We start from the raw sequence: 27,447 nt of genomic DNA, 5'->3' as shown, positions 1-27,447 counted from the left end.
GTGAACGATTTGTTCGAAGTGGTGCTCGTAATTAAAGCGATCAGTCACCAGAAATATCAAACGGTGTGCGTAGCGGCGACAATTAGAGACAAATACGACACAAACTATTATTAGGAAAAGTCATTTTTCACTTTAAGGAGCGGCTGCAGTTTACAGCATCCGCAGAGGGGGCGGGTAACTGGTGGAAATAAGAGGAAGAAGAGGGGTGTGGAGAGCACTTTTACATGGAAATAATAATAAAATTCCTTTTTATTCATCCAAAAACCAGGTTTAGATTCAAGTTTAAAAGCCCGTTTTATTCCATCTTTAGTTGTTTTCAGTTGATACTCTTCTTCTTCTTCCCAGAGCTGCATTTGTCAACTAAAAAAAAGTCTAAGGCTGTGTTCAAAACCACATACTACATACTTCCATACTACATAATACATACTACATACTTCCATACTACATACTTTCATACTTCATACTTCCATACTACATACTACCATACTTCAATACTACATACTACATACTTCCATACTACATACGTCCATACTTCATACTTCCATACTACATACTTCCATACTACATATTTCCATATTTCCATATTTCCATACTACATACTTCCTTACTACATATTTCCATATTTCCATACTACATACTTCCTTACTACATACTTCATACTACATACTTCCATACTTCATACTTCCATACTACATATTTCCATACTACATACTTCCATTCTTCCATACTACATACTACATACTTCCATACTTCATACTTCCATACTACATATTTCCATACTACATACTTCCATACTTCATACTTCCATACTACATATTTCCATACTACATACTTCCATACTACATATTTCCATACTACATACTTCCATACTTCATACTACATACTACATACTTCCATACTACATACTTCCATACGACATACTACATACTTCCATATTTCCATACTACATACTTCCATACTACATACTTCCATACTTCATACTTCCATACTTCCATACTTCATACTTCCATACTACATATTTCCATACTACATACTTCCATACTTCCATACTACATACTTCCATACTTAATACTTCCATACTTCATACTAAATATTTCCATACTACATACTTCCATACTACATACTCATCGATCAGACAGCATGCAGAGCATTTACCCACAATGCATTTCGCTCCTGCCCGAGCCGAAATCAGCCGGCCTGAAGCTGATTTCTCTTAAGCTCTAAACTCTGTAAACTTTAGCAACATTTGAAACATTTTCAGGTGAGAAAGTAGTCGTTTAGATCCCCAACGTGTTGAAAACCTGACAAAATACCGGCTGTTTACAATTTTGTTCCCACGAATTCGGCGCTACTAAAGCTAGCCGCAGTGAGCAACGCACTTCCGGTTATTTTCACAAAATAAAATACCCGTTTCCTTTTATCATAGGGAAAGCCATTACCATACAATTGGTGCTTTTGTTTTGAAAACAGGAAGGGAACCTACCCTCGTTGTAGCTAGCTTGAAACTGCCGTTTTGACCGGAAATGACGATCGGCGACGTCACGTTACGTTGCATCTTGGGTAGTTTGAGTATGAGTTGTAACCTCATGATGCATACCCAACATTTCAGAGAATCTAGTATGCATCCGGGAACTTCTCGCTTACTCAAACTCCCATAGTAACTCAGAAAGTTAGTAGGAGTCGTATGCGGTTTCGAACACAGCCTATGTCTCAAGTCAAACAGTCAAGTCAAGAGTCATGTTAGGAAAGTCTGAGTCGGTCGGCTCTGCTTTTTCCTTCTGTAGCATCATCTTTGTGTTGGCGTGTCTCACCTGTGAGGGAGGGCGGGGAGCCGACCGGGGTCGAGGGATTGGACGAGAAGCTGTTGTTCGTGTGATCTGGAGAGTAGATCTGGGGAAAAAAAAAAGTGGCAAATTAAAGTCAGCCCTGGAAAAACCTTGAAAAGACTGGATGAGAGAATGAGTGCGTTTGTGTGTGTGCTGTAGTTACCGATGCGAGTGCTTTCCCTAAGGCGTCTCCTGTTTGAGAGCTGCTGGCTGCTCCGCTCTGCGCTCGGTTAGCTGTGACACGCACACGGGGGAAAACAGGGAAGCATTCTGGTAAATAAGGATGTTGTTAACTACATGTTTAATTATTCAGCCCATCCGTTCCACACCTAAACTGGCAAAACATGTTCATTAAAAACTGGAAATTACACCCAGAATCGGATGTTGTCGTCCACCTGAAAATCTATTTCGACATCATTTCGATTTGTAAAAAACAAAAAAACAAAGGGCGAGTTGCTTTTTCAATGCACTTTCTACTACGGAAAGCCAGAGCGGACATGGTACGTATAAACTGTTTTTTTTTTAATGGTTTTCTCGTTATAACAAGATAATTTTCCTAGTTTTCCTTTTATAACGACATAATTTTCCTCCATTTTCTCATGATAACGAGATAATTTTTCACAAGCAGAATTGTTACACAAACGCTCCACATTCCATGTTTGATTCATAGGCTACTTTATTCAGTTTTGAATGAAAGGGGGGTAAAAATGGGTAAAAACCTTTGGCAGAAATACATATAAACACATATAAACAGGGGCGGACTGGGGAGAAAAAGTGGCCTCGAAAACCATCGGTAAATTAACTCGTTATCTCGAGAAAACCAATAAAAAAAGGCCGCTCCGGGCTTCCGTATTCTACAGCTAAGTGGAATGTAACTTAATTCTGTTTGTGCCAAAGTCTCAAGTCTGATGACCAATTACATCTTTCCAAAGAACTGTTCGTATCCGACGGTTAAAACTGGATAACGTGACAAAGCTAATGCAACAGCTTCCTCAGCTGCGCTACTTCAAAGGACAACAATGTTAAGGTGGTTTCCAAGTGGAGCGAATTATCCAATCAAAGCTCAGCGTGGCTGAATTCACTTAAATTCCTTTGGTTTCCTCTCCCAGAAACACCAGGAGAAACTCATCCATGCATTCATCTCCAGCAGACTCCATCACTGTAACGCTCTTTTAACTGGACTTCCCAAAAAGAGCATTAAACATCTGCAGCTCATCCAGAACGCTGCTGCTGGAGTTTTAACCCGGACTAAGAGAAAGTGAAAGTGCCATAACATTTGTTGTGCAAACACACTTTTAACATCAGCATCTTTCTGTAGTTTTTATGTAGAAGCCTCGCTCCACTGTCTGTTTCCTTGAATGACTTGCTGCTATCAGTTGTGTGTTTTGCCTTTAAGTGATATTTTAGACTGGAACTACTACGCTGAGAAGACAATTCAACTTGGCAGTGTTTACAGATGACTTTGGTTCTGTCGACTCCGCCGTCTGGAAGAACTTTAACATGAAAATGGCCGAGTAAAAGTTCCGTACCCTTCTCCATGTTTGGTGGATCCGCCGATTACTTTCTTTTCCTGTTCCACAGCAGACAGCAACAGACTTTTACAAAATAAAAGAATGTGAGCGAGAAACTTTTACAAAATAAAAGCCTGTGAGCAACAGACTTTTACAAAATTAAAGCTTGTGAGCAACAGACTTAAAATAAATAAAATATTTATCGGTGTTAAATAATTAATGAGTTAACTCGCCCAGCCCTATTTAAATTATTTTATTTGTTTCTCTTTATATTCTTTTGTGTATTTTTAATGCTTCTTCCACTCCCCGCTGCAATGCTTTTATTTTATATAAAGCACTTTGAACTGTTCTGCACATTAAATGTGCTACAAATAAATTTAATTTGATTTGATTTGATTAAAACTCGAATGCTCTGTTCTCCAAACTGATTTCACTCTTTATGAATCCGCCCTTTTAAACGCCATTATTCCAAAAAAATGTGACAAGAACAAGGAGCGGATTTTAATTAAAAAAAAAAGAGTCCATTCACGTTTTAACTGCGTGACAGCATGTGCGTATGTGGACTCTGAATGCGACTAAATGTGTTTCACACACTTGACGAGAGCCGAGGCCAAAGAGGAAGGAAGTGACCTCACAAGAACAGATGAGCGCCCACACACACACACACACACACACACACACACACTCCCAGCTCATCTCTCCTGATAGCGAATCCCAGATGGAAAGTTTATGCTCGCACACACACACACATGCAGAATCCAGCAGAAAAACACATCCTTTCATGGCGAATGAATCCATTACGGAGATTGGCAGGAGCGGACTCCTTTAAGCTGCTGCGGAGCGGACAGACAGACAGGTGAAGAGGACAGACAGGAAGCAGCATATGTTTCGGGGTTAAAGCCTCACGTCTCACTCATGCCACACCACTGGCCTAGTAAACCATCCAAGGGATTACTGATCCACGCAAACACACACAAACTGGGATCCTCGCTCGATGCATAATTGAGAACATGTGCGGGAGAGAAAAATCTTTCTCAGAAACGAGAGCTTAAAGGAGGAGAGAGCACTCAGATGGATGAATTCGGTCTTTTTTTTGTTCGCATCCATCGCTGCTTCTGAGAAATAAATCCCATTTGAACTGATCAGATCATTATGAAATCAGTGTTTTGTTGGTTTTTTCCAGTTTCCCCACCGCGCACCGCCGCAGCGGATGCTATACGAGCATCTGTTTTACAGCTAAAACATCTGTATGTTGGGTATGAATGAGCTGGAGACTGAAGCTGATCGTTAGATTTCTCAGATCCCATAATGGATTTATAGGAGTGCTGTACCTTTACACCCCTCGTTCAAACTGTTTGTCTGGTATCAGCTGTACCTGACATGAATGTATAGCTACATAGCTATAGATTATATAGCTACACTAGAAAAAATCAAAGTCTTACCAAGTATATTTGTCTAATTTCTAGTCAAAATATCTCATTACAGTTAATATAAGACAAAACTGCCTAACAAGTACCATTACAGCCAGATATAGGGACTGGTTTGAAGACAATACATCTGGAATATCTTGTTAAATGAAAAAGTCTTGAAAACAAATTGTTTTGAGTCATATTTCACATGAAACAAGCTTTTTTTTTTTTACATTTGAAGAGGTTTTTAAGCTAATTTCAAGATCACTTTTATCTCAAAAGTCCTAAATATCACATTTTATTTCAAGAAATCTTGACAAGCCGATTTTCACTAGTTCCATTGGCAGATTTTTTTAGCTTATTTCAAGCAAAAACGTCTTTTATTTGTTGTTTTTCTTACTTATTTTTGGAGGGGCATTTTTTCCAGCGTATAATCTACATCTGCGTCTTTGAGTGCGAAACCCGACTGTGGCGGAGGAAAAAAAAAACCTTTCTGTCCATGTTGAAGCGTTCACGTGTGTCACGTGCTTCTATTTAAACAACAGCATCATGTTTTATATTAGCTTCATCTTGTGTTTACACTCATCTGCTCTGCATTGTGTGTGGGTGAGAGACATATTAAGGAATGTTGGAGATGATTTCCAATGAAAACAAACTTTCAATGTGTTTCTTGTTGCTGTGCTGGTTGCTCTATGGGACTCAAAGCAAGGGGTCCACATGGCTTACTGTGTGTTTGTGGGTTGTATGTAAGTGATGAGAAGGTTGAGTCAAGTGTTCCTCTAAGATTGTGTTTTTTGTCTGTCCAGGACAAAAGAGGTTCTGTTTCTAAGTGCTTTAAAGCATCTAAGTAAGAAAATAAAAAAACATCTTGAAAATAAACCATCACCATAAGGAATCACAAGATCAAAACAGTTATGTTGACAGTTTACGTTTACACACAGCAGAGCTTTTAAATGTCTGTTGGGTCACAAGTAAAGTGCCAAAAGTCCTTTAGTTAAGTTTAAGTTAAGCTGCAAGTCTTTAAGGTCAGCTGGATTCAGGAAGTCAAAGGTCTGAGGCTGAATGTTTTCACCTTAAAGGGTTACGTCAAGTCGGGTGGTCGAGTCAAAGTAAGTTCCAAGTCCAGTCTGAAGTCTGAAGTCTAGAGATCAGTTAACAGAATAAAATAAAAGACAAGCTAACATCAACAGCTTCAGACTGAAGCTAACATGCTCATAATGGACTGTAATCCAGTGCTAACACTGTGGAACACTCAATGCTAATGCTAACACCCTTAGCATCCTAGCTACGGGTGTTTAGCGATCTTAGCTAAGATGCTAAGAGCACCAAAGACAAAGGCTGTGTTCCAAACCGCATTCTTCTCCTACTACTCATACTAACTTTCTGAGTTAGTAAGCGAGTTTGAGTAAGCGAGAAGTTCCCGGATGCATACTAGATTCTCCGAAATGTTGGGTATGCATCATGAGGTTACTACTCATACTCAAACTACCCAAGATGCAACGTGACGTCGCCGATCGTCATTTCCTGTCAAAACGGCAGTTTCAAGCTAGCTACAACGAGGGTAGGTTCACTTCCTGTTTTCAAAACAAAAGCACCAATTGTATCGTAACGGCTTTCCCTATGATAAAAGGCAACGGGTATTTTATTTTGTGAAAATAACAGGAAGTGCGTTGCTCACTGCGGCTAGCTTTAGTAGCGCCGAATTCGTGGGAACAAAATTGTAAATAGCCGGTATTTTGTCAGGTTTTCAACACGTTGGGGATCTAAACGACTACTTTCTCATCTGAAAATGTTTCAAATGTTGCTAAAGTTTACAGAGTTTAGAGCTTAAGGGAAATCAGCTTCAGGCCGGCTGATTTTGGCTCGGGCAGGAGCGAAATGCATTGTGGGTAAACACTCTGCATACTGTCTGATCAATGAGTATGTAGTATGTCGTTTCGAACACAGCCATAGTTGATTAATTAAAAAATTAATTAACAGTGAGATGAAAAGCTGGAGCTTTCCTAAAGTAATTATAATGCAGAGGTAAAAAAAACACATTTTACTCTCACGATCTGTCCAAAAAGTGTCGGAATGGTTGCTAAGTAGCAACTGCATCACATGGCGGCGCAACAATTCAAATTGGCTTTAATTTTGACTTTATTATTTAAGTGCCTTGAGATGACATTTGCTGTATTTGGCACTATATAAATAAAAATGAATTAAATTGAATTGAACAAGAAAAGATGGAGAAACAGGAGGTAAAACAGCAGTTTTGGAACAGTGATCTTTGCCTTCATTGAAGGCTACAGGCGTCTTACCCATGGCGGTGTCTGTGCCGTTGGTGGAGGCAGTACAAGAGGCGGTGCTGTAGTGATTGGCCCCGCCCCCGCTGCCTCCCCCTCTGTGGAAACTGGACATAGGGGGAAGGCTGGAGTTGATGTCTGCAGACGAGTGCGAAGGGTAGCTCTGCAGAGAGACGGGAGAGGGAACTTAAAAAATGAAAAGCTACAGCGAAACAGGAGAGAGACACGAGGACCGGTATCTGGACCGATGTTCTGGGCTCCGAGCATTTCGGGAGAGTTATCGTCCAACGACAGATTTACGGCTTCGCATACGAGCGGAATTTAGAAATGTCTTGTGTCCAGATGTGCAAACGTGCACTACCAATGTGTAAGCGTACACACAATTAAGCACATTCAGCCAACTGAGAATAAGTGGAACAATGCAGCATGTTGAACGTTAATAAATCAGCGAATAGTGACGGATGCAACTGATGGTTTTCACATAGAGTTGCAGGAGTAACCCGGCGGGACAGTTCTCTCTTTGTTCGGATGCATTGTGAGTGACAGCTCGGCTCACCAGTCTGTCGTGGGGGTGAATCCCGCAGTAGGAGGAGCTCTGGGAGGGGCCGTGGGCCGAGTTCCCGCCCCCCAGCATGCTGCCGTGGTAACCCTGCTGGCTCATGCTGCTACTGCTGCTGCTCCAGGGATCGCCGCTGTGGTGACCATCTGACCGACATGAAAGACACAGAAAGACAAAGAAAGACACGGCTGAGAGACACATCGTTATTCAAAAATAACTTCACGAAAACAGATTGCCTTCCACATCAGGGGGAGTCAAACTGATCCATTAAAGGGCCGGTGCTGCTGCAGGTTTCTGTTGACTCGTTTCATTCAATCAACTGAACTGGTTAAGACCGCGGCTGTGTTCTAACCCGCATACTTCTCCTACTACTCCTACTTTTTACTTTTACTTGAGTCATATTATTCTAAAGTAACAGTACTTTTACTTGAGTACAATTTTTGGCTACCTCATGACCAATGAGATCAGGACAATGGAGGATTTAGTGACGCAGATTCAAACCTTTATTGAACGCTAACTCTAACCTTTGTCTTTGACTCCATTTTTAGATTTTGTCTTCAGGCTGAATGTCGAAACGTGTTTTGATCGCTGCGGTTATTCCTCCTGAGAATAAAAGATGTGACTTTAATGGTGTGTTTTGAGTTTTTCTGCCACTTTTAGCTCCTCCGACTCATTGGCTGTGTTCGAAACGGCATACTACTCCTACTTCTCCTATTACTCCTACTAACTTTTTGAGTTAGTAAGCGAGTTTGAGTAAGCGAGAAGTTCCCGGATGCATACTAGATGCTCCGAAATGTTGGGTATGCATCATGTGGTTACTACTCATACTCAAACTACCCAAGATGCAACGTAACGTGACGTCGCAGATCATCATTTTGTGTCAAAACGGCAGTTTCAAGCTAGCTTCAACGAGGGTACGTTCACTTCCTGTTTTCAAAACAAAAGCACCAATTGTATGGTAATGGCTTTCCCTATGATAAAAGGCAACGGGTATTTTATTTTGTGAAAATAACCGGAAGTGCGTTGCTCACTGCGGCTAGCTTTAGTAGCGCCGAATTCATGGGAACAAAATTGTAAATAGCCGGTGTTTTCAAATGTTTCAAATGTTGCTAAAGTTTACAGAGTTTAGAGCTTAAGCGAAATCAGCTTCAGGCCGGCTGATTTTGGCTCGGGCAGGAGAGAAATGCATTGTGGGTAAACGCTCTGCATACTGTCTGATCGATGAGTATGCCGTATGGAAGTATGTAGTATGTAGTATGCAGTATGTAGTATGCAGTATGCAGTATGTAGTATGCAGTATGCAGTATGCAGTATGTAGTATGCAGTATGCAGTATGTAGTATGCAGTATGCAGTATGCAGTATGCAGTATGTAGTATGCAGTATGCAGTATGTAGTATGCAGTATGCAGTATGTAGTATGCAGTATGGAGTATGCAGTATGCAGTATGCAGTATGTAGTATGCAGTATGTAGTATGCAGTATGCAGTATGTAGTATGCAGTATGTAGTATGCAGTATGCAGTATGTAGTATGCAGTATGTAGTATGCAGTATGTAGTATGCAGTATGGAGTATGCAGTATGCAGTATGCAGTATGTAGTATGCAGTATGTAGTATGCAGTATGTAGTATGTAGTATGCAGTATGCAGTATGTAGTATGCAGTATGCAGTATGTAGTATGCAGTATGTAGTATGCAGTATGCAGTATGCAGTATGTAGTATGTAGTATGCAGTATGTAGTATGTAGTATGCAGTATGCAGTATGTAGTATGCAGTATGCAGTATGTAGTATGTAGTATGCAGTATGCAGTATGTAGTATGCAGTATGTAGTATGCAGTATGTAGTATGTAGTATGCAGTATGTAGTATGTAGTATGCAGTATGTAGTATGCAGTATGCAGTCTGTTGTATGCAGTATGCAGTCTGTAGAATGCAGTATGCAGTATGTAGTATGCAGTATGCAGTATGTAGTATGCAGTATGTAGTATGCAGTATGTAGTATGCAGTATGTAGTATGCAGTATATAGTATGTAGTATGCAGTATGTAGTATGCAGTATGCAGAATGCAGTATTTAGTATGCAGTATGCAGTCTGTAGTATGCAGTATGCAGTATGTAGTATGCAGTATGTAGTATGCAGTATGTAGTATGTAGTATGCAGTATGTAGTATGTAGTATGCAGTATGTAGTATGCAGTATGCAGTATGCAGTATGTAGTATGCAGTATGCAGTATGCAGTCTGTTGTATGCAGTATGCAGTCTGTAGTATGCAGTATGCAGTATGTAGTATGCAGTATGTAGTATGCAGTATGTAGTATGCAGTATGTAGTATGCAGTATGCAGTCTGTAGTATGCAGTATGCAGTATGTAGTATGCAGTATGTAGTATGCAGTATGCAGTATGCAGTATGTAGTATGCAGTATGTAGTATGCAGTATGCAGTCTGTTGTATGCAGTATGTAGTATGCAGTATGTAGTATGCAGTATGTAGTATGCAGTATGTAGTATGCAGTATGCAGTCTGTTGTATGCAGTATGTAGTATGCAGTATGCAGTCTGTTGTATGCAGTATGTAGTATGCAGTATGTAGTATGCAGTATGTAGTATGCAGTATGCAGTATGTAGTATGCAGTATGTAGTATGCAGTATGCAGTATGTAGTATGCAGTCTGTAGTATGCAGTATGCAGTCTGTAGTATGCAGTATGCAGTATGCAGTATGCAGTATGCAGTATGTAGTATGCAGTATGTAGTATGCAGTATGTAGTATGCAGTATGTAGTATGCAGTATGCGGTTTCGAACACAGCCGAGGTCTTAACCAGTTCAGTTGATTGAATGAAACGAGTCAGCTGTGCTGCTGCAGGGTTGGAACAGAAACCTGCAGCAGCACCGGCCCTTTCAGTTTGAGACCCCTGCTCTATATCATCCATAACATATATTGGGATGGTGCTTTATATAGCTTATACATTTAAACTTTAAACTTTTAAACTTTACTTTGAGTCTTTCAGAGTCAGTTTGCATGACGTGTCCCTGAGAAAATGAACCAAAAAGCGTCATTCGTTCAGGCCGGTTGTGGTATGAAGCCGTGTCACATCTGCTGGAAGTTGGCCCACATCCACACCGCTGAAGTAATACGACCACTACAACTTCCTTCCATCTCATTTCATCATCACCAGCGACTCCTGCCATTATTCAACAGTGTTTGACAAGAAAATGAACCTGCATTTTCCTACAAAGGCAGAGAATCTCATTTATTCTTCCTCTCCACACATGTAAACACGTGCACCAGCTGCAGGAGGAGAATGTGTGATGACTGGCTGAGAATGATTAGAATCTCTGTGCAGTAACAAGGTAAAAGCACACTCTGCTGTCAGGCCTTCCTGTGACTCGGCGCACACTTTGCAGTTTAGTAATATGACCCACTTTGTGCTGTAACCTGATTTCAGAGAGCTTCCATGTAAATGGGACACCTGGTTCCCTTCTTCAGCTTAAGAAATAAAGAATAACTCGGTTATAAAACGCAGACACGCGCCGGACAAACCTGATTCCTGCGACTATTTCCACCTTCTGAGATTATTCACTGTACTTAACATCGGTGCTGATTGCATATGAAGCTGCTGCTTAATCACAGAAACAGCTCTGCAGAGCAAACAGACCTCACCAAGGCGGCTAAGGTTAAAGGGACAGTTCGCCTCTTTTGACATGAAGCTGTATGACATCCCATATCAGCAACATCATTTATGAACATCTTCTTACCCCCTGCTGCGTCCTGTGAGCAGAGTTCCAGCCTCGTTTTGGTGTTGACGAAAGTAGTTCCGGCTAGTTGGCTTAAAAAATAAAGCGTTTTGCTTCTCAAAACAATATGCGTTCAACAGAGTAATACATTTGCATCACAAAATGGTTCTCCAGGAAAAAGTCAGACCTCACAATCGCTTGGCCCTATTTTCTCTCCCTTCGTATCACTGCCTGCTGCCGCCTGCCGACAGCCGCGCCTGTTACGGTGTTTGCTGCTTGGAAAGTTACCCTTTCTTTTTTTTTTTTTTCTTTTGGGCCTTTTTATGCCTTTATTAAATAGGACAGTGTAGAGAGACAGGAAGCAGGGGGCAGAGAGAGGGGAACAACATGCAGCAAAGGGCCGTCCGATGCGGGACTCGAACCGGGGCAGCAGCCTCTTGTACATGGGGCGCCTGCTGTACGCACTACGCCACGGACCGCCCCCCGAAAGTTACTCTTTCTGTCGTCAGGCGACAAACTGTCGGCAGCAGTTAGTGATACGAAGGGAGAGAAAATAGTGCCAAGCAATTGTGAGGTCTGACTTTTTCCTGGAGAACCATTTTGTGATGCAAATGTATTACTCTGTTGAACGCTTATTGTTCTGAGAAGCAAAACGCTTTATTTTTTAAACCCCAGCCAACTAGCCGGACTACCTTCATCAACACCAAAACGAGGCTGGAACTCTGCTCACAGGACGCAGCAGGGGGTAAGAAGATGTTCATAAATGATGTTGCTGATATGGGATGTCTTACAGCTTCATGTCAAAAGAGGCGAACTATCCCTTTAACACCTCAGCCTGATCACCTGTTGATGATTTTTACGACTAATGATCGTTTCCGTACGGCTAATCTCATATTTTCTGCCATTCTTTCCAAAGCGTGACTCAGACCTTCTGCTTTAGCTCGATGGAGACGCTGCAGAAAGTCAACGTCCCGTTCTGATTCAGAAGGCACGTGAACACAGAATTCTTTGACTTCCAGCGTTTTCAGGACAGAAACAGGAACCTGACAGCCAGCATAGCTCTGAGTGTACCAGCAGCTTTGGGCCCAGGTGAGAACGAGAAAGGACTTCCTCCTCCGACTCAGTTTCAGAGCAGCAACACTCCAAAAAAAAAGTCTGTTTTCTTTGGTAAAGGAGAAACTTCCAGCCTCAGGGAATTCGTGTTGCTCGGCTATCCGGTAACAGTTTCTCAGGAATCTGTGGTGGGAGGCTTGATGAAAGACAGAACTGGTGTGTGAGTACCTGGCATAAAGAAGGAGCTTGGGAATCCAGCGCTGGGAGGTTTGGAGGAGGGATAACCCGGTGAGTCCCTGTTGTAGTCGGCTGTACTGGCGGACGGAGCGTACACCTGCAACACAGAAACGCACAGCGTCACGCACAAATCCAACTTTCCATCGAGTCAGTTTCCACTTTGAGGCTCAGCAGGAGTCAGCTGATCACTGCCGCTTCTTCTCTTCACTTAGACATCGATATAAAATCTTATTCTACTCGATTAAATCAAACTCTGCATATTCATATGTTTGTATATATTCACTTAGAAAATCAAAAGCAACACAATCAGAACATCATTTGTGGAAACGTTTGTTTAAATCCAGAGCTTTCCTGCACCGAGGAAAACTCTTTTTTATTCGTTTGACCTTTATTTAAGCAGAAAAACAGTGTTTAGACTTAAAACCTTTGCAAAAGTTTTCAGAAAAAATGTTAAAGGGATAGTTCGCCTCTTTTGACATGAAGCTGTATGACATCCCATATCAGCAACATCATTTATGAACATCTTCTTACCCCCTGCTGCGTCCTGTGAGCAGAGTTCCAGCCTCGTTTTGGTGTTGATGAAGGTAGTCCGGCTAGTTGGCTGGGGTTTAAAAAATAAAGCGTTTTGCTTCTCAAAACAATATGCGTTCAACAGAGTAATACATTTGCATCACAAAATGGTTCTCCAGGAAAAAGTCAGACCTCACAATCGCTTGGCCCTATTTTCTCTCCCTTCGTATCACTGCCTGCTGTGTAGACCGAGCAGACCGAAGTGCAGACGTTAGGTTTTACTCTTTGCAAGATTAATTATGATGTAAAATAAAATCTGTTAAACCCAATTAATCCTCTGTTTTGTTGACATTTGGCGAAATAAGCTGGTAAACTAGACTTTATTTGTGTTAAGATAGACTTTTGGACGGATCGAGTTATGCTTTGAAAGGTGTGACATTCAAAATACGATTAAACGCACATAACATAGATTTTCCTGTTATTTTAACTAATTTGGTCAGTTTTGGCTGCCTTTAATACATTTACATTGTGGTTGTAAGTCTAGTTTACCAGCTTATTTCACCAAATGTCAACAAAACAGAGGATTAATTGGGATTTCCAGATTTTATTTTACATCATAATTAATCTCGCAAAGAGTAAAACCTAACGTCTGCACTTCGGTCTGCACGGTCTGCACAGCAGGCAGTGATACGAAGGGAGAGAAAATAGGGCCAAGAGATTGTGAGGTCTGACTTTTTCCTGGAGAACGATTTTGTGATGCAAATGTATTACTCTGTTGAACGCATATTGTTCTGAGAAGCAAAACGCTTTATTTTTTAAACCCCAGCCAACTAGCCGGACTACCTTCATCAACACCAAAACGAGGCTGGAACTCTGCTCACAGGACGCAGCAGGGGGTAAGAAGATGTTCATAAATGATGTTGCTAATATGGGATGTCATACAGCTTCATGTCAAAAGAGGCGAACTATCCCTTTAAAGCTACAACACAATGAAAACATTAGTTTAAATCCATTGCTTTTTGAAAAATAAGCTAGGTTCTCTTTATTGTTGTGCTTTATTTAATTATATTTTTCATGAAACCTGTTGGAGACACGTTGTACACCTGAGTCCATGAACCATCTCCAGCCTGTTCCCCACCACTACGACTGCCAGTCAGCCCACTTTGATGACTAAAGGAAGGAAGCTCTGCTGCTCTCGGAGGGCGAGCAGCAGCCATGCAGCAAACATGCAGCAACAACAGAAACTGCGAGCGCCACCGGCGGCCCGTCCAGGTCATGCCTTCGACTGGGGGTCCCCTCAGCACGCCTCTGTGCATACGTGTGCATAGCGTGCGAACGCTCAGCCATGACGCCGGCTGCATGACGCAGACCCTGGAACAGCTGTTCCGAGCGCTCTTCCGACTCTGCGTCCCACACTGAGTCGCAGAGAAATAAAGAAAACACTCGGCGGCTTCACCTAATCCGCCTCCATCCCCTCAGACTAAAGACACGGGTCGCCCTGCTAACTGTGAAGCATTTGCATGCGGATGGTACGCAGATGTGTTCAAAACAAACGCAGAAGGAATAAAAAAGACGGAGATGGGAGGGAAACAAAAAAGAAAAGCACTTGGGGGTATTATAAAAAGTATCATCTCACTTCCCACACTCCTCCAGAGAAATCATTAAAAACAGAAAACAGCTTAAAAAGGTTTCAGTCAAACAAAAACCTCATGACTGTTTTTTCCTCCATGCTGGCTGCTTTGTTGAGGCTTTTATGTTTTTATGTCCGACTTCCTTTAACCGTCCTGCACCATTATGTAAACCCAAAAAACTAACAAACACGTCATTTTCAGCCCAGAGGTGGGAGGTAACGAGTTATATTTACTTGAGTAAGTTTTTGAAAAAAATAATACTTCTAGGAGTAGTTTTAAATCTCTATACTTTTTACTTTTCCTTGAGTAGATGTGTGCAGCAGAAACTGTCCTCTTACTCCGCTACATTAGGCTACAATGAGCTGGTTACTTTTCTTCTCACCTCTTTGGTATTCTACGCCTCATTATTTTTATCCCCCCGCGTACGCCTCATTTTAATGTTTTATTCTGACAGAGAGAGAGACTTCCTCCAAAGGCTCTACCACCTGACTGTGTTCCACCAATCAGACGCAGCCGTGCGGTCTGGTCACGTGACCGTACTCGATCTCAGCGGCGGGACGGGTTAGCTTTAGCATTAGCAGTCGTAGCAAACAAACAAAGAAACAGATGAAAAATGTCAGAACCAACGGTGGGAAATGAAGACGCAGACGAGGCCTCATACTGAAAGCATGTTTACCTTACAAAGAGTGAGAAACAGCAGCTACATTATGTGTCTTCTGTGTCAACCAAAACAAACGCACATTTCAGCAGAAACTCAACATCTAACTTGAGGAAACATGTAGCGCTAAGTTTCCTAAACTCGTTTATTTCGAGTTTGTCTTCAGTCTGAATGTTGAAACATGTTTTGATCGCTGCAGTTATTCCTCCTGAGAATAAAAGATGCGACTTTAATGGTGTTCTTTGAGTTTTTCTGCCACTTTTAGCTCCTCAGACTCATTGGTTGTGTTTGAAACCGCATACTTCTCCTACTACTCCTACTAACTTTTTGAGTTAGTATGCGAGTTTGAGTAAGGGAGAAGTTCCCGGATGCATACTAGATTCTCCGAAATGTTGGGTATGCATCATGAGGTTACTACTCATACTCAAACTACCCAAGATGCAACGTAACGTGACGTCGCCGATCGTCATTTCCTGTCAAAACGGCAGTTTCAAGCTAGCTACAACGAGGGTAGGTTCACTTCCTGTTTTCAAAACAAAAGCACCAATTGTATCGTAATGGCTTTCCCTATGATAAAAGGCAACGGGTATTTTATTTTGTGAAAATAACAGGAAGTGCGTTGCTCACTGCGGCTAGCTTTAGTAGCGCCGAATTAGTGGGAACAAAATTGTAAACAGCCGGTATTTTGTCAGGTTTTCAACACGTTGGGGATCTAAACGACTACTTTCTCGCCTGAAAATGTTTCAAATGTTGCTAAAGTTTACAGAGTTTAGAGCTTAAGGGAAATCAGCTTCAGGCCGGCTGATTTCGGCTCGGGCAGGAGCGAGATGCATTGTGGGTAAACGCTCTGCATACTGTCTGATCGATGAGTATGCAGTATGGAAGTATGTAGTATGTAGTATGTAGTATGCAGTATGCAGTATGCAGTATGTAGTATGCAGTATGCAGTATGTAGTATGCAGTATGCAGTATGCAGTATGCAGTATGCAGTATGCAGTATGTAGTATGCAGTATGTAGTATGTAGTATGCAGTATGCAGTATGTAGTATGCAGTATGCAGTATGCAGTATATAGTATGCAGTATGTAGTATGTAGTATGCAGTATGTAGTATGTAGTATGCAGTATGCAGTATGCAGTATGGAGTATGTAGTATGTAGTATGCAGTATGCAGTATGTAGTATGCAGTATGCAGTATGCAGTATATAGTATGCAGTATGTAGTATGTAGTATGTAGTATGCAGTATGCAGTATGGAGTATGTAGTATGTAGTATGCAGTATGCAGTATGTAGTATGCAGTATGCAGTATGCAGTATATAGTATGCAGTATGTAGTATGTAGTATGTAGTATGCAGTATGCAGTATGCAGTACGCAGTATGGAGTATGTAGTATGTAGTATGCAGTATGCAGTATGTAGTATGCAGTATGCAGTATGTAGTATGCAGTATGCAGTACGCAGTATGGAGTATGTAGTATGTAGTATGCAGCATGTAGTATGCAGTATGTAGTATGCAGTATGCAGTATGTAGTATGCAGTATGCAGTATGTAGTATGCAGTATGCAGTATGTAGTATGTAGTATGTAGCCATTGAATCTGGTTACTTTGAGCCACTTTGACGCACCAACACCAGCGATTTTCAGGAGAATGTGCAAACAATTTGGTCCAGACTTTCTCCGCTGTTGTTGTTCACATGTTGGAGACTTGGTGGGGGGGGGGGCATCTGTTTAAATTTGTTTCAACCTATTTCAACATCTGATCGAACTTTGCAGGAGCCAAAACTAAAAAAAGGCACATACTGTGTGAGTAAAAGTAAGAAAATACTAGAAAATCGGCTTATTTCCCGAGAACGGCGAGTCAGAGAAAGTTGTAAGGGCCACAGCAATCAGGACATCTGAGGAACAGGGAACACTGGGAACACTGGGAACACTGGGAACTGTGGGAGTCAGCTGCTGACACACCCTCACAAAACCTTGAATCCTCAGATGCAAGCTGCTCGGAGAGGCCGATCAGCTGGGAGAGGCTGCTATCGACCCACAATGCACCTTGCACATGTGAAAACATCCAAATCCCTCAAAATTTCACACAAACACGCAGAGTCTGCAGAAGTCATTAGGACCGGAGCAAAAAGCCCCTTTGACTTCCTCCTCCTCCCCTTTGAGAGCTGAATCTGTGCTCTGATCATAAAACCACATTTATTGACCCAAAGCCTGCACACGAACACACACTGAAACACACACACGAAGACGCTCAGAGTTGTGTCTCAGGCATTACGGGCATATTTTCCCACTGAATGTGTTGCTGACGAAAGGCTGAGATCGGCCTGTGTGCTGCAGACGGACGGCGACAGGTGCAGAGTGTGTTCGAGAATGCCGAGAGGCGCAATAACAACCTTACTTCCTGCACTCACACACACACATGGAAGCACGAGCATTCCCACAGTCAGCCAGCAGCCAATCAGAGGAAGTCTCAACTGTGTTGTAATTTCAGTTTTAACAGACGGACCACAAACCGCAGAAATAACGCCGACCTCAACACACACACACACACACACACACACACACACACACACACACACACAGCAGTGGACGAGCCGTTCAATAAGTTTCTCTAGAAGCTCTTTTCCAACACGTCTCAGCTGGATTCTGACAAAAGAAAAACCCTGTGGTTTAAAGGAATATGTCAAAAGAAATGTTATTATCTGAAGAATAGTGTATTTCTACATGAGTTTTGACAATAAAAACAGAGCTGAGAGTTTCTGTGCCCTGTCATTAGGAAGAAACCACCCAACAGAAGTCTTTGTGTTCCAGACCCAAAAAGGAAACTGGATCCATGTCCTCCTGCTCTGTTCCAACTTCCTACTTCTATCTACTTATTTATCTTTTCTAAAAACTAGGGCTGGGCAACCATTAAAATGTTTAATCTAATTAATCACATGATTTCCCTGATTAATCACAATTAATCACATTTGTACGCAGAATCCAAAAGTAGCGTATAGCTTTTAGCATTTAGCTTTATTTTAAATGTGCTGCCATATGAATGAAAGTGCCATAACATTTGTTGTGCAAACACACTTTTAACATCAGCATCTTTCTGTAGTTTTTATGTAGAAGCCTCGCTCCACTGTCTGTTTCCTTGAATGACTTGCTGCTATCAGTTGTGTGTTTTGCCTTTAAGTGATATTTTAGACTGGAACTACTACGCTGAGAAGACAATTCAACTTGGCAGTGTTTACAGATGACTTTGGTTCTGTCGACTCCGCCGTCTGGAAGAACTTTAACATGAAAATGGCCGAGTAAAAGTTCCGTACCCTTCTCCAGGTTTGGTGGATCCGCCGATTACTTTCTTTTCCTGTTCCACAGCAGACAGCAGCAGACTTTTACAAAATGAAAGCCCGTGAGCAACAGACTTTTACAAAAATAAAAGCCTGTGAGCAACAGACTTTTACAAAATAAAAGCCTGTGAGCAACAGACTTTTACAAAAATAAAATCCTGTGAGCAACAGACTTTTACAAAATAAAAGCCTGTGAGCAACAGACTTTTACAAAATAAAAGCCAGTGAGCAACAGACTTTTACAAAATAAAAGCCTGTGAGCAACAGACTTTTACAAAATAAAAGCCTATGAGCAAAAGACTTTTACAAAAATAAAAGCCTGTGAGCAACAGACTTTTAAAAAATAAAAGCCTATGAGCAAAAGACTTTTACAAAAATAAAAGCCTGTGAGCAACAGACTTTTACAATAATAAAATAAAGAATAAAACCTGCGTTAATGCGCGATAAAATATTTATCGGCGTTAAATAATAACGAGTTAACTCGCCCAGCCCTTCTAAAAATTATTGTAATTACTTTCATTTTCAGTCAAAAGTGACCATGAATTGTGCCTTTTCCCTCCGTAACCTCCATCCTGGATGGAGGTATTTGTTCATGTCCAAAAGAAAAGGAATTACTAGGGATGCACTGTATCAGAATTGGTAGGTTCCAGTCCAGTGAGGGGCGGGAACGTACCACTATGTGGCTTAACTCCTTTTTCTCATTTCCAGATATAAAAGTGTACCGGAGAAGTGCTGCCCTTTAAATAGCGCTGATGTAGCAGCTTGATTAAAACACAGAGAGACGCTACAAGCGAGGCTTGCTCTTCCCTAAAGGCCAAACGTACACAGGGCCTCGTGATTCAATGAGAGCCGAATCTTAAGTGCAAGTGAATCCTAATAAAAGGGGGAAAAACAGCTGGAAATTGGCTGATTCTGATCGCTGGTACAGACTTATAGCAAACAATGACACTCTAGCCCTTCAGAAATCACTTCCATCAGCTCATGTGCTGATCTGATCCCCCAAAAACAGCTGTTTTATCACAATTAAACCCTAATAGAACCCCCCCCCACCCTGCTGTGCCATGATAGATTAAAAAAAAAGAAAATCACTCAGACTAATTTCTACTCTTTAGCAAAGTAAAAACAAAGCAGATGAAACAGTTGTGCATAGAGAGCGATCAGGGACGTGCTGGACCGACCACAAAGGTGAACATGAACCAGTGGAGGCCACAGAAGTTTGTGTTTGTGTGAAAATGAGACGGGAAACATCTATGATGTGAAGCCAGCCCGACACGGGACAAACATGTAGGCACGCTCACACTCCTCGGGTCAATTTATCAATTTAGAGACCAAAACTTTGGTATTTTCGGACGGTGGGAGGAAGCCAAGAGTCCCGGAAGAGAACCCCGACATTAATAATAATAATGCATTTTATTTGACAGCGCCTTTCAAAACACCCAAGGACACTTTACAACATTAAAAACACAAATACAACATTGGGAAAAAGAATAAAATAAAAACAGAAAACCACAAATAACAAAAAAGAAACTTTAAAGTGGGAAGGCTAACTTGAACAGATGAGTTTTCAGTTGTGTTTTGAAGAAGGGAAGGGAGTCGATATTACGGATGTTGGGAGGAAGAGACATTATACAGTCATACCGATCGACTAAAGGCTGATTTATGGTCGCCTACGGAGACGCTCTCTATCTATCCATCGAGGAGACGGAGACTCGCGGAGACCCCAAGGGTTGTGATTGGTCGGCGAACAACATAATTTCCGGAATCACTTTCCCGGTTTAGCTCCTTCCTCTCAGAACAACAACACCGCCATCTTTGAAAGAGTTTACTGTGTGCCGGTCAACATTTGGTCAGAATTATTTGCATTTCAACACCAACGAGCTCCAACTCCAACAACAGTCTTTCTCTCTCGGTCGCCATCGTTCACTGTGAGGAACGGAGCCGGAAGGTGAACAACCAATCAACCACTGTCACCATAGACGAGATTGGGTCGTTTAACGTAGCGCCGCCTGCTGATCGGGAGGTGAACTGACTTGCGTATCCGACATCCCGACGGAGAACTTCGAAAGGACAGGGAGCCTCTGCGTGACCACGGAGACGGATTGACGAATAGCAACGGAGAAGCATACCGAGGCCTTAAAGGGATAGTTTGCCTCTTTTGCCATGAAGCTGTATGACATGTGGAAACGTTTGGTTTAAATCCAGAGCTTTCTTACACCGAGGAAAACTCTTTTTTAATTTGTTTGACCTTTATTTAAGCAGAAAAACAGTGTTTAGACTTTCGCTCTTACTTTCTATCATCGTGTTTTATTGTTTCTGTTTGTCTTTTCCATATTTTGTTTAATGATTTCCGTCTGTACAGCACTTTGTCGCAGCTACTGTTGTTTTAAAGTGCTTTATAAATAAATAAGGAGTAGTAGTAGTATTTTTTAAACCCCAGCCAACTAGCCGGAACTACTTTCGTCAACACCAAAACGAGGCTGGAACTCGGCTCACAGGATGCAGCAGGGGGTAAGAAGATGTTCATAAATGATGTTGCTGATATGGGATGTCATACAGCTTCATGACAAAAGAGGCGAACTATCCCTTTAACACTTTTTATGAACACTTTTGCAAAGGTTTTACGTCTAAACACTGTTTTTTATGCTTAAATAAAGCTCAAACGAATAAAAAGAGAGTTTTCCTCAGTGTAAGAAAGCTCTGGATTTAAACAAACGTTTCCACAAATGATTTTCTGATTGTGTTGCTTTTGATTTTTTAAGTGAATATATCTCAAAAGAGGCAAACTATCCCTTTAAAATCACCACCACCTGGACAGGCAGCAGCTGATGTTGCCGGCGAGCGCCTTCTTTCTGTGAGACGACGGCGCTGACCGCCACACGCCGCGACAGAAATCAGCACAACAAATGCAGCCTGAGACAAACGTAATAAAACCCAGACGAAGCCGCCGTTGTTCTGTAACAGAACGGTGACGAAAACCCCCCCCCGACAGAAAGCCGAGTGACGGGTTGTGCAAAGCGATGATCTACGGCGCAGCCTGATGGAATTCAGCTGAAGTGGTTGTGCAACGCTGGACGGGTTCAGGGAATCTGCACCGAACATGAAACATCATGGAGCTCATCAAAGCCGCGCTCCGCTTCGCCCTCGGCAGCAGCGGCAAAAAAATAAAGCCACATTCCTTTCAAAACTGGTTCCTCATGGAGCTCAGAAGGCGCAAACACATGCACACATACATGCACTGCAGAGCAACCAGCTGTCCAACAGTGACCCGACCCAAAGGGTCAAAGACTCGGCTCGCTCACTGTATCGATAACTTAACTCAATTTAAGAGGCCGACGGCTTTAACTCCTGAGGAATCTAGAACTCAACTCCTTATCGTCACGAGTAAATTTGTCCTAAAATATGAAGGTAGTGACGAGTCTTTTAGTCTGAGAGACGCAGCGTGCTAACAAGCACCAGAAGCCATGACGTCAGATTGCTTATTTGTCAAAAATCCAGGAGGAAAAGGCACCGAATCCTCACAACAGAACCACGAAATGTTGCCCAACAATCGTCTTTTAAAGGATCTTATCAGGCTACTGCAAAAAGAATGAAGTTAAAGTGATGTGTGCGAAAGACCAAAACAAAACAAGGATGTCGTGTCATGGCCGAGGAGCTCTGAAAGGTAACGAGAAACAAACTTCTCCGTGTTTCACCTTTAACTTGCTCACAGAGGGGTTAAAGCCGGTCGGCCCTCAAGCAATGAACAACGCCGAGCGAAACAAAAGAGGGGAAAATGCAGAGGGCGAAGAGAAGGGAAGAAAGGAGGGCTTTTAGTCTTTGTGCAGGGTTTGGTGCTTCTTCTCCCAGTTATTGTCTCTAAATGTGGGGAGCATCTGTTCGGCCCCGCTGTCTCCACCTCTGCTCCGAGTGACGGCTGCAGAAGAGAAACAGGAAGAAGGTGCTCCCGCTGCTCTTCCTCTTCGCTCATAATATGTTGGACAACATCCCGATGGTGTAGCTGATGAAGAAGGTGTTTGCTGACTGGGCAAACTTTAGAGCAGGGGTCTCAAACTGCTCCGTTAAAGGGCCGGTGCTGCTGCAGGTTTCTGTTCCAAGCTAATTTGTTTCATTCAATCAACTGAACTGGTTAAGTCCACGGCTGTGTTCCAAACTGCATACTTCTCCTACTACTCATACTAACTTTTTGAGTTAGTATGCGAGTTTGAGTAAGCGAGAAGTTCCCGGATGCATACTAGATTCTCCTAAATGTTGGGTATGCATCATGAGGTTACTACTCATACTCAAACTACCCAAGATGCAACGTAACGTGACGTCGCCGATCGTCATTTCCTGTCAAAACGTCAGTTTCAAGCTAGCTACAACGAGGGTAGGTTCACTTCCTGTTTTCAAAACAAAAGCAACGATTGTATGGTAATGGCTTTCCCTATGATAAAAGGCAACGGGTATTTTATTTTGTGAAAATAACAGGAAGTGCGTTGCTCACTGCGGCTAGCTTTAGTAGCGCCGAATTCGTGGGAACAAAATTGTAAACAGCCGGTATTTTGTCAGGTTTTCAACACGTTGGGGATCTAAACGACTACTTTCTCTCCTGAAAATGTTTCAAATGTTGCTAAAGTTTACAGAGTTTAGAGCTTAAGAGAAATCAGCTTCAGGCCGGCTGATTTCGGCTCGGACAGGAGCGAAATGCATTGTGGGTAAACGCTCTGCATACTGTCTGATCGATGAGTATGCAGTATGGAAGTATGTAGTATGTAGTATGCGGTTTGGAACATAGCCCTTCAGTGCAGACAGTTCAGTTGATTGAATGAAACAAGTCAGCTTGGAACAGAAACCTGCAGCAGCACCGGCCCTTTAACTTTTTTTTTTTTTACTTCAGAAAAACACCTAGCAGGTGATTGGACGAGAAACCTGTCAATCAGCATAATGAGCGAGCTTCAAACACTGAGATAAAAAGCCACAGCAAACATCCTGTCACACCAAAAATCCACCTGTTGCCACGTGTTTAGAAAGATTATTGGTCCAAAAGTTGCAGTTTCCATCTCTCATGTCCACCAGAGTAAAAACATTAATGTGAATTTGGGATTTTTTAGCAGAAAACCAAACTAAAAGCCGGCGTTAGGTCTTGTATCGTACTTATCGTACGTATTTATCAGGCGTATCCTGGTCATGATGCACTGACTTAAACTTCAGTGTGAAAATATAAGATCTTCAGAGGGCTTTTACCTTCCATATTGTCGGACTTCCCTTCATTAATACCCATTAAAATACAGAGATCCGTCTCTCTGGAACAATTATCTACCCACATCACTTAATTTTCATTGTTCAAAAAACACCCAAAAAGATCTTTAATCAGCAAACCGTTTGCTTTCTGTACAGCACTTTATAAACTATATGTTTTTTGTGTGTAAATTTTTTATTTCTATGTTTGTGTCAATATTTAATTTTTTTTACACTGTAAAGACAACTATAGTTGCTTATATTGGGGGAGCTATATTTATCTTTATGAGCCTTTTTTGGCTTCCAACTTCTCCAGCACAATGTTTAATTTTATTATTATTATTATGATGTTTTATATGTAAAATGTGCAAATAAATGAATAAAAAAAATGAAAAATAAACTATGAAAGTATGAATGAATACTTTCTATGATGCATTAAGGTATTAAAAGTTCAGTTTTGGGCCGTTTGTTCATTTTTAACAGCAGAATTTCTCCTTAATTATGCACTCAGACGCACCGTTTATTTTTATTTTTATTTGGACTTTTTCAGGTTCTTCAAATGGAGTTTGGGTTAAAAAAGAATCTAGATATAAATGGTGCAGAAGCTGAGCAGAAAGCAACAGTTGGGATCAGTTGAGGACCTTCAGGCGCCTGAATCTGGACATCAGAAAACGCCTCTTAACGGGCTCAGCCGTTAAGGACTCGCTGCTCAGCAGCAAACAAGCCGAACACGTCCCAGCAGCAGGATACACCTGCTTATATCTGCCAGGCTTTTAGTCTTTTTCTGTCAGCTCTCACAGAGGCGGAGAAGGCCTCCGACAGACGCCGACACCGCCTTAACGACGACAGGAAGAGTTAGCATCTCGCTCCATAAATGTCAATGAATGACTTCCCAAACTCCCGTTTTTCCCTTTCTCCTTCCTTTCACTCTCCGTCTTCCAGCATCCATCCATCCCTCCGTCTTTCTCTCTTCCCTCTCTCTCTCACACAGAGTTTACTGTGCTTCATCCGAAGCAGATGTGCTGGAATGCGAACACTCGGAGGAGCAGTCACGAAAGCTCTCGACACACCCACTCTCCCTCTAACATACTCACATTCTTCTTCTCTCCCTCTAACATACGCACACATTCTTCTTCTCTCTCTCTCTCACAGTCTGCTGCACCTGTGCCTTTCCTTTTATTCCACCCCTCCTTCGGCTTCCTCTCCTACCTACACTGGAAAAAATCTAAATCTTACCAAGTATATTTGTCTCATTGAGTATCTCATTACACTTGATATAAGACACAACTGCCTAACAAGCACCATTTCAGACAGATATAGGGACTTGTTTTAATACAATACATCTTGAATATCTTGTTAAGTGAAAAAGTCTTGAAAACATCTTGTTTTGACATTTGAAGAGGTTTTTAAGCTAATTTCAAGATCATTTTTATCTCAAAAGTTCCAAATATCACATTTTATTTCAAGAAATCTTGACAAGCCGATTTCCACTAGTTCCATTGGCAGATTTATTTGCTTATTTCAAGCAAAAACGTCTCGTATTTGTTGTTTTTTTACTTATTTTTGGAGGGGCATTTTTTCCAGTGTAACGTGCTTTTATTCGTCTTTATTCACCTTCACAAGCATCTAAAACACGGTGTTGTGGCCATTTATGTTTGTAAATCATAAGTTCTATCAATTTATTCTAAATGACTTGAAATCATGGAACATTGACTGTTTTTGCCTTTTCTATTTTTTATTTTTCTCTATGAAGATTTATACGGACTACAAACTAACAAAAAAAAAGGATATTTTTTTATGTATAACATGTATTGCTGGATAAGTTGATGTTTATATGAATTATTTGAGAATAGAAAGTTAGTGAAGATCTAAGTCTATTCATTTTAATATTGATGATAAATTTATAATGGCCACTTATACGGATGTTAGATATAATTCTTGTTGTACAGGAATTAGGGGCCAGGATGTTGTGGCCATTTATGTTTGTAACTCATAAGTTCTATCGATTTAGTTTTCTTTGGGCAGTTAGAATATACTTTAGTTAGATTGGAATCAAAATCTGTAATTCATTTTTATATTTGATTGAATTGTTTAGATTATTTTGGTAACTTTAAGACCCTCCCATTAATTAAGAACACACCCGGGGGGTATACTACATACTGCATACTCATCGATCAGACAGTATGCAGAGCGTTTACCCACAATGCATTTCGCTCCTGCCCGAACCGAAATCAGCTGGAAAAATCACCATTTTCAGGTGAGGAAGAAGTCGTTTAGATCCCCAACGTGTTGAAAACCTGACAAAATACCGGCTGTTTACAATTTTGTTCCCACGAATTCGGCGCTACTAAAGCTAGCCGCAGTGAGCAACGCACTTCCGGTTATTTTCACAAAATAAAATACCCGTTGCCTTTTATCATAGGGAAAGCCATTAGGATACAATTGGTGCTTTTGTTTTGAAAACAGGAAGTGAACCTACCCTCGTCGTAGCTAGCTTGAAACTGCCGTTTTGATCGGCGACGTCACGTTACGTTGCATCTTGGGTAGTTTGAGTATGAGTAGTAACCTCATGATGCATACCCAACATTTCAGAGAATCTAGTATGCATCCGGGAACTTCTGCTTACTCAAACTCGCATACTAACTCAGAAAGTTAGTATGAGTAGTAGGAGAAGTATGCGGTTTCGAACACAGCCAAAGAAATAAAAACTTGAATTACAACAACCTGTTGCCCCCACACGGCCTTTCTTAGAAAATATAGTTTGGAAAATTAGAAGGCCGCGACACACAGTTTGCTGCTCGACGAAGTATCGATCTCCAGAATCGATCTCCGGCCCACGTGGACGCACTTTTCCCATCTTCATTAACCGCCAACGCCCCGCTGCTCCAGAGGAAGACGTGGGAAAGCGAATCAAACGCACCGCAGACAGATCAAACTTCTCTGGCTTGGTGTTGGGGAATGGTGGTGGTGGTGGAGGGGGGGGGGGGGGGGGGGGTGTGTTCTGTTTTTTAGATGTATTTTTATAGCGGAGATCTGAGCAGCGGCCTCTGAATCCTCTGAAGGTTAATTATGTTGCTGATTCAAAACACATGGAGGTGTGTGTGTGTGTGAAAGCGGAAGGAAATCCCACCCACCACCTCCGAGCACAGCTCTTTATTCTACCAACCTGCAATTGCACTAATGCGAACCAGATGCACGAGCACGCACACATCTGAGCACGGCTGCCTAACCGACTCCATATGATGCACTGAGAGAAGGACTAGGAAAGGGCAGAAAGAGAGAGTGAGCGAGGGCAAAGAAAAGTAACGGAAAAAAGGAAAGATTCGGCGAAATTAGAAACAAAAAAATAGGACGGATGAAGCTAAATCGTGAGATCGTTACGCTGCAGGATGGGAAACGGCAGAAAAAAACAAAACCTATCGAACGAATCAGCAGAGAGAGAAAAGAAAAAGTAAAAGAGTGATAGAAGGAAGCAGAGAGAGAGAGCAAA

General features: G+C 41.7%; 1 protein-coding gene across 5 annotated transcripts in view; it reads right to left on the bottom strand.

The window, feature by feature from the left end:
• tcf4 (transcription factor 4) overlaps positions 1-27,447 on the bottom strand; it is a 297,188-nt gene that overhangs the window by 43,309 nt on the left and 226,432 nt on the right. For all 5 annotated transcript variants that reach the window (XM_075456126.1, XM_075456124.1, XM_075456125.1 and 2 more), the window contains 5 exons: positions 12,601-12,706; positions 7,588-7,736; positions 7,047-7,194; positions 1,990-2,060; positions 1,812-1,890 (listed from right to left, as the gene is read on the bottom strand). In XM_075456126.1, the coding sequence (XP_075312241.1) occupies positions 1,812-1,890; positions 1,990-2,060; positions 7,047-7,194; positions 7,588-7,736; positions 12,601-12,706 (553 nt within the window). The remainder of the gene's footprint in view (positions 1-1,811; positions 1,891-1,989; positions 2,061-7,046; positions 7,195-7,587; positions 7,737-12,600; positions 12,707-27,447) is intronic.

The sequence above is a fragment of the Odontesthes bonariensis genome, chromosome 22, assembly GCF_027942865.1.
Source record: "Odontesthes bonariensis isolate fOdoBon6 chromosome 22, fOdoBon6.hap1, whole genome shotgun sequence".
NCBI classification, from domain to species: Eukaryota; Metazoa; Chordata; class Actinopteri; order Atheriniformes; family Atherinopsidae; genus Odontesthes; species Odontesthes bonariensis.
The sequence above is the reverse complement of the archived record's forward strand: the minus strand, read 5'-3'. Positions and strand labels throughout refer to the sequence as shown.